Here is a 14,781-nt window from a genome sequence, read left to right as displayed (position 1 = left end):
GGAGAGACAGACCCAAATCCCACAGTAATGACCAAAATAACCAAAGGTGATCAAATACAAATACAATGGTTGCATATTGTGGTCCAACCTACCCAGAGTATGAAAATAAAGAGTTTGACTTCCCCACATGCAAAAGGAACAGAGGTATTGAAGATGGGAATCAAATATGTGAATATGCAAATATCCATAAACTGTGTCCCTCAGGACAATGATAGAGTGACTGAGTGAATGTAACTCCTAATGATCTCATCTTTCACAACTCAGAATCTCCAAGATCAATTTAAACCCCAAACCCTGGGTAGAGGAGCTGTGAATGTCACTGATCTCTACTTCAGCTCACAGAACTCAGCCTTCGCAGAGCATGAATAAAGCAAAAGTCCAGGATAGAGAGGCTGAGTGAATGTGGTGTTGACTCTGTGCAGGAGGGTCATGGTGTCAGAGACGCTGTAGAAGGACAGAGTACCTGCCCTGTGATCCAGGTACACTCCTATTCTGGAGGACCGGGGGCCCGGTACTGTTATGTAGTTGTAATTGTGCCTGAAGAGGTAATCACTTTGTGTGTACTGAGACTCTAAAGCCCAGGATTTAGAATTGTATCCAAATCCACAGTCCTCCCCAGTGCCTGTTCTACTAATGTCTTTGTAGGAGGCTGCTACAGAAACCCCTTCACTCCACTCCACCTCCCAGTAACAGCGTCCAGTCAGACCTTCTCTACCCAGAACCTGAGGCCATGCAATGAATCTTTCTGGGTGTTTAGGATATAAGTTATTTTCATACACATATGTTGCTTTTCTGTTCCTCTCAGACAAAGACAGGTGTGTGTTTGTTGTGTTTGGGTCCAGTGTGATCTGAGAGGAATATTGTAAGAAGTCAGCTCTGGTCTTGTGCTCTGGTGGAATTAAAACATAAACAGCATTCACTGTTGTTGAGATTCTGGGCCACTGCTCTTTCAAAACGTCCTCTAGTTTGTCTCTCAGCTTAGACACGACCTCAGTCACATCTGCAAAGTACAGGAGAGGACGGACACTGATGCTGGGTGAGTCTGTAGACTCACTGGGACTGGAGAGGGGGGGGTAACTCTGTAGAAAGTGGATGTGGTCCTCTGTGTGTGAGAGCTGCTCCAGCTCAGTGTCTCTCCTCCTCAGGTCCGCTATCTCCTGCTCCAGTCTCTTCTGCAGTTCTTCAGCCTGAGTCACTGTGGTCCTCTGTTGGGCTCTGATGACCTTCTTCAGCTCAGAGCGCCTCGTCTCCAAGGAGCGTATCAGCTCAGTAAAGATTCTCTCACCGTCCTCCACTGCTTTATCAGCAGAGCGATTGAGAGAATCAACAGCCTGTTGGGCCTCTTTGAGTCGCTTCTCTCTCTCCCAGACTCTCTGGTGGACTTTCTGCTGACTCATGCCAAGCTCTTTCTGTCTCTCCGTCCTTTCTGCTGCAGCTGAGACTGTATCATGGCCTTTATGTTCATCCATGGAACACAAAGAACAGATGCACTGCTGATCAGTACGACAGAAAACATCCAGAATCCTGTCATGACGAGAGCAGGTGTTCTCCTGAAGCCGTGTGGAGGCTTTGACCAGCTTGTGTTTCTTAAAGGTATCAGATTGATAGTGAGGCTGGAGGTGAGTTTCACAGTAAGAAGCCAGACATACCAGGCAGGACTTGAGGGCTTTCTGCTTTCTCCCAGTGCAGACATCACAGGCCACGTCTCCAGGTCCAGCATAACAGTGATCAGGAGGAGCAGCTTGGAGTCCTGTCTTCATTAGTTGTTCTATCACTTCAGCCAGCATGTTGCTTTTCTTCAGAACAGGCCTCGGAGTAAAAGTCTCCCTGCACTGGGGACATGTGTAGATCCCCTTCTGATCACCGTGATCCCAGCAGTCTGTAATACAGCCCATACAGTAGCTGTGTCCACAGGGAATAGTTACCGGATCCTTCAGTACATCCAGACAGAGAGAACAGCAGAACTGGTCCCGGTACAGATCAACTCCTTGCTGCGCCATTTTATTCTACAAAGACAACGTTTTGTTTTCTCAGGAAGAGTGAACTCTGAACACGTATCGGGTATTGCGTGGGAGGTGCTTCCAATGTAGAGTGAACTCTGAACGCGTCACGGGGTGGGAGGTGCTTCCTGGTTATAGCTGCCCAGGGGAGGAGTCGCTTTAAAGAGGCAGTGTCTATTTTACTGTGATTCATAGATAGAATGATGAATGATGAATGAATGAAAACTTTATTTAACAGATTGCAGAATGGGTACAATACAGTACGGCTCAATACACACAATTGTTAAGGGGATGCAGACCAGAGAAAGACGTTTGTCTTGTTTACATCAGGGTCCCCCATTTTCATTTCATAGTGACATTTATGACATACACAACATACATGACATCATGACATTTATTATGACATAGGGACATACATGACATACAGGTATTTAGTACTGTTACATTTGTGACATATACGATATGCAAATATACAGTACTGTTACCAGTGATGCCAGTAACGCGTTACTAAGTAACGTGTTACTGTAATCTGATTACTTTTTCCCGAAAATAGTAATCTAACGCGTTAATCTTTACAAGCCAGTAATCTGATTGCAGTTACTTGTCCAAGTGGCTGTGCGTTACTATTTCGTTACTATCTCATAATGCAGGCAGAATGCAGTATTTTCTTTCGTTTTCGAGCTGTTTTGAGCTGTTTTTCTTATTTGGGAGTGACGTTGTGTGGCAGTGAAAGGGTTAAATACACAAGAATGTGTCCCGCGGCGTGACTGGACCCTCTGTCTGTGAGTGACTCTGCTTTGGTCCAATCACATTCCCCATCCACAGTCTGCGAATCAGAGGCACGTCATGTGACATATGCGCCAATCGTGTGACAGCGGGGCTCCGTCGTTACAGCCTCGTTTGCACGGAGAATTCCACCCCAAAACGCTCGTCTAAACGCAAAATTAAAAGTGAAACCGCAAGACGACTTTTGCGGTTTCTGTTCAGACTTCCATCCCAAAACGCTCGTCTAAACGTAGCCTCAGTCACTACTTCACGTTTGTGTCAGCTAAGCCGGGTGAAAAAAACATTCATATGCGGAGGAAACAAAATACTGTCTACCGCTAAAAACAACACATCCAATTGCATTGAAAGCATCTGGAATCACAACACTAGCCGACGCTTCGACTAGGTACAGGAGGACTCGGAGGTCCACCAGCCAAACAGCAAAAGCTGGATTTCTTTACTGGATTTAAACCTGTGGCATCACTGACTGTTACCCATAGATCCTGACAGAGTATATATAATGGGGAGGGGACTGTACATTAGGAGGGGGTGGGTGGGTGGGAGAGAAATATACATACGGTGGGGAGAGAATATATACATGCGGTGGGGAGGAGACTGTCTATTAGGAGGGGGTGGGGGGGTTGGACATTTACGGTGGCCAGTTTCGAATTGCAGCCTTCCGTAGGTGCTCTTTAAGAGCGGTTTTGAATGGTGGGGTGGGGGAATGTACATTGGAGGTGGTTGGGTGGGTGGGGTGGGGGATGATGGGTAGGCGTGGTGGGGATGTAACTGTACATTGGATTATCGACGAAACCTACTTGGTCCAAGAAAAGGGTCTTGTGTATTACTGGGTTTAAGTCAGTTGTTTATTTATTTATGTTTTACTGTTTGCATACGAGGTGGTCCGCAAATGTTCTTGATAACAATCTAGTGGTCCGCATAAAACAGAAGTTTGGGAACCACTGATATAGACGATCTCTAAATATGCGTTCTATGCTACGTATACAGTACTGCATATCTGTATGTCATGCCATAAATGTCATGATATATATCTGTATATCTGTATGTTGTGTATGTCATAAATGTCATTATGAATTGAAAATGGGGGACCCTGATGTAAACAAGACGAAAGTCTTTCTCTGGTCTGCCTCCCCTTAACAATTGTGTGTATTGAGCCGTACTGTATTGTACCCATTCTGCAATCTGTTAGTAAAATCTTCAATCAATATAACTGATATAATCCATTTCAGACAGAACGCATGCAATAAGTTATAATAATAATAATAATTATTATTGAAAAGTTCTGTATTTTTAAAGTCGTATTTGGGGGCAATTAACCAATGGTAAGCTTTTTTTTTATTAAATTTTTTGCGGGTAAGAATTTCTTATTTCGGTAAGAGTGCTCTCGACCACTCTTATAATTTGTTCTTGCCTGAGAAAAAAGCAACAATAAGAAAACTTTGCTGAATCCCAGGTAAGAACAAAGTAAGAGGAAATGCTAGTTAAGAACGAAATCTGTTCTTATATCGCTTCATGCATGAGGCCCATTGAATGGCAAAAGTGAATAAATAAAGTGAATACATAAACATGAAAGAAACATTTTAGAATACACATACCTGCAGTGCACACAATGAATGGCAAAAGCACCACAAAAGACGGCATTACATTTGTTTCCAGTCCTGAGTCAAATCTGTCGACAAAGAACCATGAATGACTAACTGTATTTGATGGCAAATTTCACCCAAAACATCCAATTGTGCATAAAATTTACCCAAAACATTTGTAACAACAATACTGAGTCAACATTACTCAATTACTAACATAGAATTCTTATCTGAATATTTACAACATATGAATCCACAAAGTGCTACATGTTAATCAATATCGTTACCTCTTAGGTTGAGCGTTCTGGCGTGAAGTGACTTAGAACCGGGAAATTACTCTCTAGACTCTAGACAACAGTGATGCCAGTAACTAGTTACTAAGTAACTAGTTACTCTAATCTGATTACTTTTTTCAGTAAATAGTAATCTAACTTGTTACTTTTTACAAGCCAGTAATCTGATTACAGTTACTTTTCCAAGTGGCTGTGCGTTACTATTTAGTTACTATCTCATAATGCTGATGATAAGAGAGCCAGGGGTACAGTCAGCTAGACCGGAGATGGGACGTCTCATGATGACCTGTCTGAGCAGCCAATCATGTTTTATGACATTATGCACTTTCAATAAAGCATTATTTAAAAAAAATAAAAACTGTTGTCATTCTTATGTTGTGGCAGCAGCAGGGGGGACGACGACGACTTTGTAGCCTAGTTACTTTCAAAGTAACTAAGTTACTTTGATAATCAAGTAATCAGTAAAGTAACTAGATTACTTTTTAAAGGAGTAATCCGATTATTTTTTACAAGTAATCTGTGGCATCACTGCTAGACAATGAGCTGGTCGAGTGAACCGTAAGCAAAGCTCTTGACCGTGAACTTTCTTAAAGTGACGGTTCATATAAAAGTGTCTTTGGTATAAATAAATCATAAACACAAGTGCAACCAACAGTATTCCTAACATTTGTAAACACAGGATTTGGTGACATTTCAATCCTACAAAATAATAAACAATGTACATTTAACACTTGTTACATTTACAAGAATGAGGTTGGGACATACAGGGTTGAACAGTACGTTAGTAAAGTTAAAAAAGCATACTAATGGAAGTATGTGAGTGCGGTGTTAGTCCAGAAACGGTAGAACTGTGTCCATTATATCAACGGCAAAGAACAGTTCTTATCAGGAAATTGCAGAGTGAAAAGATTGCACTTAAAATAACTGACATATTGCAAAGAAATTCTGGAGAAGTTTGTATGAAGAGTTTATTTTATTTTCTGAGAACAACAGGTTTATTTGATAGGATTTAGAACGTTCAGATCCACACTCCTTATCAGTAGATGGTGGTAATGCTCATGGTAAGTGATGCCAACCGCCAATAAAATATAAAAGAAGAAGGAGGTTGGAAGATTTCCATTGCCTCTCTGTTTTGCGACACAGATGTCGTAATTCAACCAAGGGGAGCAGTTTACGGGTTGATCGGAGCGAGTGACGTCATCTAAGATGGCCGCGCGTCGCTGTTAAAACTAGCAGCTAACGTTTCTGCAGCCAGACTGTTTACATTGAGGAGCTTTTAACTCGCTTCTCTGCTACAAAACCCTGATCAAAGGACCAGTTAAACACAACACACGTGTGATCGGGTTGGGGTTAAGTGTGTTACTTTGTTGTGAGTCGGAGCAGAGACATCATCATGTTGGAGACAATGAAACACTGAGTTTGATTGATTGATTGAAAACTTTATTAACAGATTGCAGAATGGGTACAGTACAGTACAGCTCAATACACACAATTGTTAAGGGGATGCAGTTCACCAGTTCACACCAGTCGCACCGCGCCACGCTTCAGAGTCCACTGCGCACTCACCCCATCCTGGACTGGGGCATTCTGCTTTGATCAGCGTGTGCTTTAAGGTTTCACAGCTTTACTAGAAGAACTAAACTGACTAGAAGTAATAGATGTGCAGCAACGTTGTACATCGTGATAATTGATTGGTAACTATTTTTTGTTTCTTTTTTAATTGATTGGAAAAGGTTCATCTAGTCTTAATAGTCTTAACTTAAATTACTATAAGGTGTTCATATGTATAGACTTTTCTTTACCTTAATGGTTCGACTGAAATCTACTGTCTTCCTCAGAAGCATTCCATAAGTGATGAAATATGAAAGTCATTATGGTAACTCTTTGGATTTGATCCATTTCGGGCAGGCGTGCGTGAGATCAGGCAGGCCGTCCACAACAACTGATAAAAATAACATGTAAAGGGCTTCTCTTGTGTTGCATCATGTACAGGCCGCACAGTGGACTTCCACTGCATGATCTAATATCCTGCCTGACGCTGTCACAACAAATGTAAGACCATGTGAGACGTGAACGAGGGAGTGAGGGAGGTGGAGAGGGGAGACATATCTGTGATGTGAGACCATGTGAGACGTGAACGAGGGAGTGAGGGAGGTGGAGAGGGGAGACATATCTGTGATGTGAGACCATGTGAGACGTGAACGAGGGAGTGAGGGAGGTGGAGAGGGGAGACATATCTGTGATGTGAGACCATGTGAGACGTGAACGAGGGAGTGAGGGAGGTGGAGAGGGGAGACATATCTGTGATGTGAGACCATGTGAGACGTGAACGAGGGAGTGAGGGAGGTGGAGAGGGGAGACATATCTGTGATGTGAGACCATGTGAGACGTGAACGAGGGAGTGAGGGAGGTGGAGAGGGGAGACATATCTGTGATGTAAGACCATGTGAGACGTGAACGAGGGAGTGAGGGAGGTGGAGAGGGGAGACATATCTGTGATGTGAGACCATGTGAGACGTGAACGAGGGAGTGAGGGAGGTGGAGAGGGGAGACATATCTGTGATGCTCCACACAGCAGCTGTGCTGTGAGCATCACCTTCAACCTCTGGAGACAATCAGTGCAAAGTCAAGTGATGCATTTTTTATAATATAATCCACTCTGTTTTTCAGTGATATACATGAAGAACAGTTACTTCTAACAGGGTCACCAGCCTGGCAGTGTTCCTCTCATATCAGTGTTGGTGTCTATATATATATATATATATTAATCTCCTGTCAGTTCAAGTAATGTTTGTAACGTAATGTCTATTTATTATATTTGTATTTATCTAATATTTGAATAAAATTGGCTCTGTATTTATCTAATATTTGAATTAAATTGGCTCCAGCATTGTTCTGCCCCAGTGATTCCATGCTTTGAATGTCTGTATTGTCAATAATGCAGTTTAGTGAACATGCTGAGAGGTGATTTCTAATAATTAGTACTACTAATATTTGTTTTATACTTGAGGGTTTGTTTTTTGTTTTTTTGTACACATTATTATTATCATGACATATTGAAAAAAGACATACAACGTGTTCATTATCTGGGGTGGTTTCGTTGTTCCTTCTGAATTGAAATAAGCAAATTATTTATTTCTTGCCGTTTATTTTATTTCTTGTCCATCTTTATCATATTATAATAGTAAATATATAATTGCAATATTGATATTTTGATGCACAATTTGAATTCAGTATTGTTACAGCTAAATCAAATTATCTATATACAATGGCACATTATTTTTCTTGTTTTTTTTGCATTAATATCTATTGTTGTATAAACTTGTGCTAAAATTACTTGTGCTAAAATTACTACCGTATATGAATTTGAATTTTTTTTGCCGGTGATCTCTGAAGCGGTAGGCTGTGACACATACAACACCCCCCCCCCCCCCCACCTCAGTACCCCCCAACCCCACCTCCTCCAATGTACTGTTTCTACGTCAAATGTGTATACTCTCTTTTTTTAGACTATTTTTGTATCACAAACAGTACTGTATTTGCAAATCTGGTATGTCATAAATGTATAGATGTAGCAGTACTGTCTGTATCTGTATGTCATGTATGTCATATATGTCCTGATGAATTGAAAATGGGGGACCCTGATGTAAACAAGACGAAAGTGTTTCTCTGGTCTGCATCCCCTTACCCATTCTGTAATCTGTTAATAAAGTTTTCAATCAAACAATAGTGCTCCCTCTGGTGGCGCTGCGCTGCATGACAGCTCTCGGAATACTTTGGGCAGCCGAAGAGTGCTTCCGCGTTCGAGTTTTGCGCTCCGATTGGCCAGGTCATGTGACATGTGCGCCAATCGTGGGACAGCAAGTTCTGCTCCTATTTCCGGGTCTAACAGACTGCAAACTATAGATATCTATGCTGCAAACTACCTGGCGTTCTATCGCCCTGCTCTAAGACAAACTCTTTCCTTAACCAACTTCGAACGAGCGCCTAAGCTTAACCAGTGTAGACACTTGCGGTCCCACGATTGGGCGTACATGACACATGACCAGAAATGACCTGGCCAATCAGAGACGCGGAAACGCAGTTCTGTTGTAGAAGGCATTCAGGTCTCCGGCGTCTCAGGAGACACGTCACGGCTGGAGGGAGAAGCAGAAGCAGAAGATATCACATCGCCGCTCAACCTTACGCCAAAAGTACACAGGTAAATCAAACGGGGCTTTTGTTTGACTAACTAACACTGAATATTAAATTGTGACTTATTTGTATTTCAGCTTATTGTTATTGTTTTGTTGGGAGACATGTCGCGGCCTTACAGTTAGCTGTGTGTCGAGGAGACGAGCTTTAGCTGCTAACTGTTAGCTCTGTTAGCTACTGTTAGCTCTGTTAGCTACTGTTAGCTCTGCTGGCTAACTGTTAGCTCTGTTAGCCGGGAGACCAGCAGACGGTGGGCTAAGTGAGTTGGACCTGCCGGGTCAGGAATATACCAACACGCGTTCTCAGTTTATAGCTAACGTTACCTCAAGTCGGTTACATGTTTGACGAATGCAAGCAAACCGTCATCTTAACAGCCGTTAGCACGTTAGCTGTTAGCTAAGTAAGCTAGCTAGCTAACACGAGCTAAATGTGTGCAGCTGGAGTGTAGCAGCTGATCGGGAAGTAAATACAACAGAGTGTTTAGAGTTCTGCCATGTTGTAGACAAGTCAGGTCGTTTACTTCTAACATATCCCTTTGATTGAAAAGTTTATTAACAGATTGCAGAATGGGTACAGTACAGTACAGCTCAATACATACAATTGTTAAGGGGATGCATGCAGACCAGAGAAAGACTTTCGTCTTGTTTACATCAGGGTCCCCCATTTTCAATTAATCATATGACATACACGACATACAGATAGACAGTACTGCTACATCTATACATTCATGACATACCAGATTTGCAAATACAGTACTGTTTGTGATACAAAAAGAGTCCAGAAAAGGGAGTATATACATTTGACGTAAAAACTGTACATTGGAGGAGGTTGGGTGGGGTTGTGTGGGGGGGGGGGGACACTGTGCAAGCAAAACTGTACATTGGAATATTGACAACCATACTAGGTAATTTACTGTACATTGGAGGGGGGGAAACACTGTACAAACAAGCAAAACTGTACATTGGAATATTGACAACCATACTAGGTAAATTACTGTACATTGGAGAGGGTTGGGTTAGGACATTTACAGGGGCCAGTTTCGAATTGCAGTCTCCCGTAGGTGTTCCTTGAGAGTGGTTTTGAAAGTGGGTAGTGATTCACATTCCTTTACAGCTTTAGGTTGGGCGTTCCACATTGATGTGGCATAATTGCGAAAACGTGTTTAGTCCCTTGTTTGAGCCGAATCTGGGTTTAACATGATTTGTGGAGCAGGGCGGCTACGTGGCGTAGTGGGCAAGGCGCTCGCCACGAATGACGGAGACGCTGGGCTTGCCTGTTCGAGCCCAGCGCTCCACATTGATTTCAGTTTAGCTGGTCATTCATACTAATACACATTGGCCGTATTAGGGGGTGGGAAACTGATGGGTGGGGATCGGGCGTTGTGGACAGCGACTCCTACAGGTCGGTTGGTGCGCCTGCGCAGTAGAATCAGGAAGTGTCAGGGGCAGCGTGAGCCTCCCACGCGTTACTCCTCGCCACTGAGACATCGAGCTGCGCAGGTGAAAAGATGCGACTGCTGTTACCTCGAGTACCGGAGGGGACATGTGCTATGTATGACTTAGTCCACATTGCAGTCGGCTTGTGGGACGCAAAAAACAGCGTTCGTGACAGGGGAGGGTTGAATTGGATGATACGAAATTGGGATGGGAGAAAATATAGGAAAATGGGAGAAAAAGTGGATAAAAAAAACATGATTTGTGGAGCTCCCTCTGGTGTTGTGATCGTGGTATTCACTGACCTTTGGGAAGTATTTTGACATGTACATGGGTACCTTGGTCGTGTAGTGTATCTTGTAGACCAGGCCCATTGCAAGTTGCTGTACTCTGTCGTCTACTCTAAGCCATCCTAGGTTGTCAAAGTGGGCAGGGGTTAGGTGGGTTCTAGGAGTAAGGTCAAGCAGTAGTCTGACCAGTTTGTTTTGAGATGTTTGTAATTTTGTTTTTAGCGCCTTTGAGGTGCTTTGGTACCATGAGGTGCAAGCAGAGTCTCAAGGCGAGCACAGAAAGACTCAGAAGTAGCTTCTATCCCCAGGCCATCAGGCTGCTAAACGAACAATGAATGAACACTACACAACAACAACCACCAAACACACATAGCACACACATCCACACGCACACACTCACTTTAAACAAACACACTGTAGCACCCACTACACACACTTTATAGCACACACCCACTTTAAACAAACACACTGTAGCACCCACTCCCCACACTTTATATTTATGGATGAAGGATTGCACTACAACTCGTACACCTTACTGTAAATTGTACCTAAAATTGTACCTCATCCCATTTCTGCTTTGCACTAGATAGTACTGTACATTAGTACACTGCATAGTATTGTGTATTGTATATTATATGGTAACTCAGAACATTGTACATATGTCTATACCGAACAACTGTGACCTCATTTTCTTCTTCTAAATTCATGCTATATTATGTTATTATGTTATTTGATACTATCTTGTCTAGCACAGTCTCTGGAGCGTAACAGTAAGAAGCATTTTGTATGAAAATATTCTGTACTTCTGTATGACAACTATTAAAGAACTTGAACTTGAACTTGAACTTGAATGAGTGCTCCTGCCAGAGTCTTCAGGGTATTCTTGTTTACCAGAGAGGAGATCCGGTACACGAATCGAGTTCGTTGGTTGACTTTTTTTATTACATTGGATGCCATTTTGTCACAGGAGAGATTAGCCTCTAGGATGGAACCCAGGTATGTAATTTCATCTTTCCTTGTGACAATATTGTCACCCATTGTAGTGTTGTCACAATACTGGAATTTCGACTTCGATACGATACCTTGAAAAGTATCGATACTTCGATACCATTTCGATACCAAAAAAAAAAATATATATATATATATATATATATATATTTTTTTTTTAACAAATTTTGCTTTTGTTGCTGGTTGATTCTCCTCAGCTTCGAGTCTGGTACTATAAGAGAAGATAAATATAACACTTTTAAAACCCTTTGTTTATCTTTAGATCACACATTTAAAAATAACTGTTCATCTCACTTCAATCATTTTTATTGCAAATGCAGAACATGGTATTTTCTCAAGCAGACAGATGTAAACACTGTAATCTGTGTTGCATGTACCTCACAAACTGAACAGTTAGTAACAGTTTTTATTTAAAGATAACGAGAGCAAGCGAGAGAGAGAGAGAGGTATCGGTAGATAGAGAGAGAGAGAGGTAGCGGTAGATAGAGAGAGAGAGAGAGAGCGAGAGAGAGAGAGAGGTAGCGGTAGATAGAGAGAGAGAGAGAGAGAGAGCGAGAGAGAGAGAGAGGTAGCGGTAGAGAGAGAGAGAGGTAGCAGTAGATGGAGAGAGACAGAGAGAGACAGAGAGGCTATGCTCGGAGCATTTTAGTAATGTTACATTTTCAACAAGATTGCTGCTATTTAAACACTTGGTGGAAACGGGGTAACGTTAACCTTATGTCGACTGTAGTATTGTATGACCTCGACATAACGTTTACACGTTAACGTTACTCCGTTTCCATCATGCAGTATTTATAACTGTGGCCAGCTAAGCTAAGGGGGCTAACTTTAGCTGGTAGCTGTAACGTTACAACGAAGCAGCTGTTGATATTATGCGCCATCAGTAGACAACGTATCATGTATTAAACTAGAGTTAATGGTTTAATGCTTCAGTCACAGTGACGTTGAAAGAGCAGCTGTCACGAACCTCTTTCATTTCTTTATGGAGATCGGCGCTGGCACTGCTATAACCGCTTGCAAATAGCATTGGGGCATTTGTAGCTTGTCCTTCGTTGTTTACTTGAAACCCGAAGTACCTCCAAACAGCACTTCTGCTGCTTTCTTTATCCACAAGCACAAGTTGCGGAGGCTCTGCATTTACCATCTTCAGCTAAAATGTTTGTTTACTAACTGAAGAAGACGGCTCTCTGTGACTCTGTGAGGGGGAGGGCTGGACTCGGAGGAGCCGGGGGGGCAAGCGCGCTGAGCGCTCTGAACAGCGCGTCAACAACTTGCGGTAGAACACTCGCCAGCTGGTGGTACCGATACTGCAGAAAGTATCGGTACTTCGGGAAATGAGTATCGAAGCCTTTTTAAATATTCAGTATCGATATGTATCGATACTTCGATATTTTTGACAACACTAACCCATTGTAACTGAGAAGCCGTCGGTCTTGCTGGGTTTGTTGTTTGAACCGAAGAGAATGGACTCTGTTTTGCCCATGTGTAATTAGAGCTGCCGCGGTATTGATGTTTTCCTTACCGCACAAATTTGCGAAATATTTCCTACCGCGGACGGTATTACCGCAATAATAAAAAAATAAGTTTGAAAGCATTTTTTTTCCCTACTCTTTATAGCATATAGCCTGCCTCTAGTCTAATGGCTACTGCATATTACCCACTCGACTCGACCCGCTTTAGGTACATGGTACTTCGTTCCTTTTCCACTGCAGGTACTACTCAGTTTGTCTCCGTGTGGGGGCGCTTGTGTACACTGAAAGCTCCGTGAGCATATAGCTATGTCCGAGGGCTTGCAGCAAGCCAGACTTTAACACAGTTTCAATCAATCAATCAATCAATAACAACATTAACCAGACTCTCGTTGTGTCTATTCTGCTAAAGCTAACGTCACCTCTTATTGTGTCTATTCTACCAAGCAACCCAGGTTTAACGTTACCTCTCGTGTCTATCTGCTGACGTTAGCAACAACAAGTTTAACACATCAGCGATATTTTTGTGACACTAAACTCTCCGCTCGGTGGTAAATTCATGGGTTGATGTCGGTTTTGTTTCATCAATAAATGAGGCAGAATACACAGTGAATCCATCCTTTTTTGTTTATTGCACGGTCCTGTTGCAAACAAATCCTGAATGCATCCTTACTTAGCGAGCCAGTAAAGATGGCGGCGTTCTGCTTTTGTGCAGGACGCTACAACGTGTGACGTGTCTCTCTTCTGACCAATCAGTGGTTTGCAGTGTTTCACGTAGGGCTGGGCGATATGGCCTAAATATGATATCACGATATTTTCTGACCTTTCGGCGATACACGATACGCATCACAATGTTTTTCTTTTTTTCCCCAAACAATTCATTATGAGGCTTACCAAGACAGTATTTGAGTTTGCAAGCTAACATTAAAGACAAAATAAAATACCCATGCATTTATCATTTTTATATTATATATTAGATTTAGATTATTGGATTATTAGATTATATATTGCATATATTTAGCAATGAGATATTATATGATTTAGATATGAAATATGATTAATTGAAAATGGGGGACCCTGATGTAAACAAGATGAAAGTCTTTCTCTGGTCTGCATCTTCCAGTCCACTGTTGTTGTATTGAGCTGTACTGTATTGTACCCATGCTGCAATCTGTTAATAACGTTTTCATTCATTCAGACGGCAAACAGAATCATTTTGATTGACAGTCGAGTCTGCCAATTACGTCACACCGCTTGTACCCGCCCTGCTGTTCTTAGCACCAATCGGCAAGCGCGTATTAATTTTTTACTTCCGCTATATCCGCCATTGATTTTGACGAGAGCTCAATGACAACAACAATGGTAGCGGTAGCTCCCCGCGGCCGACGTTTAGCTTTTAGCTCCGCAGGATGACTAAACGACTGGAGGCATAATGATTTTACTGCAACGGATGTTATAATAAAAGCCTTTCCATACATCTGTCTGATTGAAAACTTTATTAACAGACCGCAGAATGGGCACAACTGAGTCAGCACGGGCTGAGATATGAACGACTAATGCTTGCTATCTATCTAGGTCAGTGGTCGGCAACCTTTAGCCAATCAGCGGCGGCTCCCTGGCCCATTTTTTTTTTTTTTTTTTTTTATATTTTTTTTTTGGATATCGATGTCATACTGTGACACTGAAATGAAAAAATATTTCATCAACTAAGATATTTAGTCAACA

At 42.2% G+C, this 14,781-nt stretch overlaps 1 protein-coding gene across 1 annotated transcript; it reads right to left on the bottom strand.

The window, feature by feature from the left end:
* Window positions 1-326: 326 nt before the first annotated feature.
* LOC311238902 (E3 ubiquitin/ISG15 ligase TRIM25-like) lies at window positions 327-2,000 on the bottom strand (the record flags this gene model as incomplete). Its single annotated transcript, XM_084327097.1, has 1 exon — window positions 327-2,000. The coding sequence occupies one exon, from the start codon at window positions 1,998-2,000 to the stop codon at window positions 327-329; it is 1,674 nt and encodes a 557-aa protein (XP_084183223.1).
* Between the last annotated feature and the right edge of the window lie 12,781 nt (window positions 2,001-14,781).

This window comes from Notolepis coatsorum, assembly GCF_963971535.1.
Source record: "Notolepis coatsorum genome assembly, chromosome: 13".
In the NCBI taxonomy this organism is placed as follows: domain Eukaryota; kingdom Metazoa; phylum Chordata; class Actinopteri; order Aulopiformes; family Paralepididae; genus Notolepis; species Notolepis coatsorum.
The sequence above is the reverse complement of the archived record's forward strand: the minus strand, read 5'-3'. Positions and strand labels throughout refer to the sequence as shown.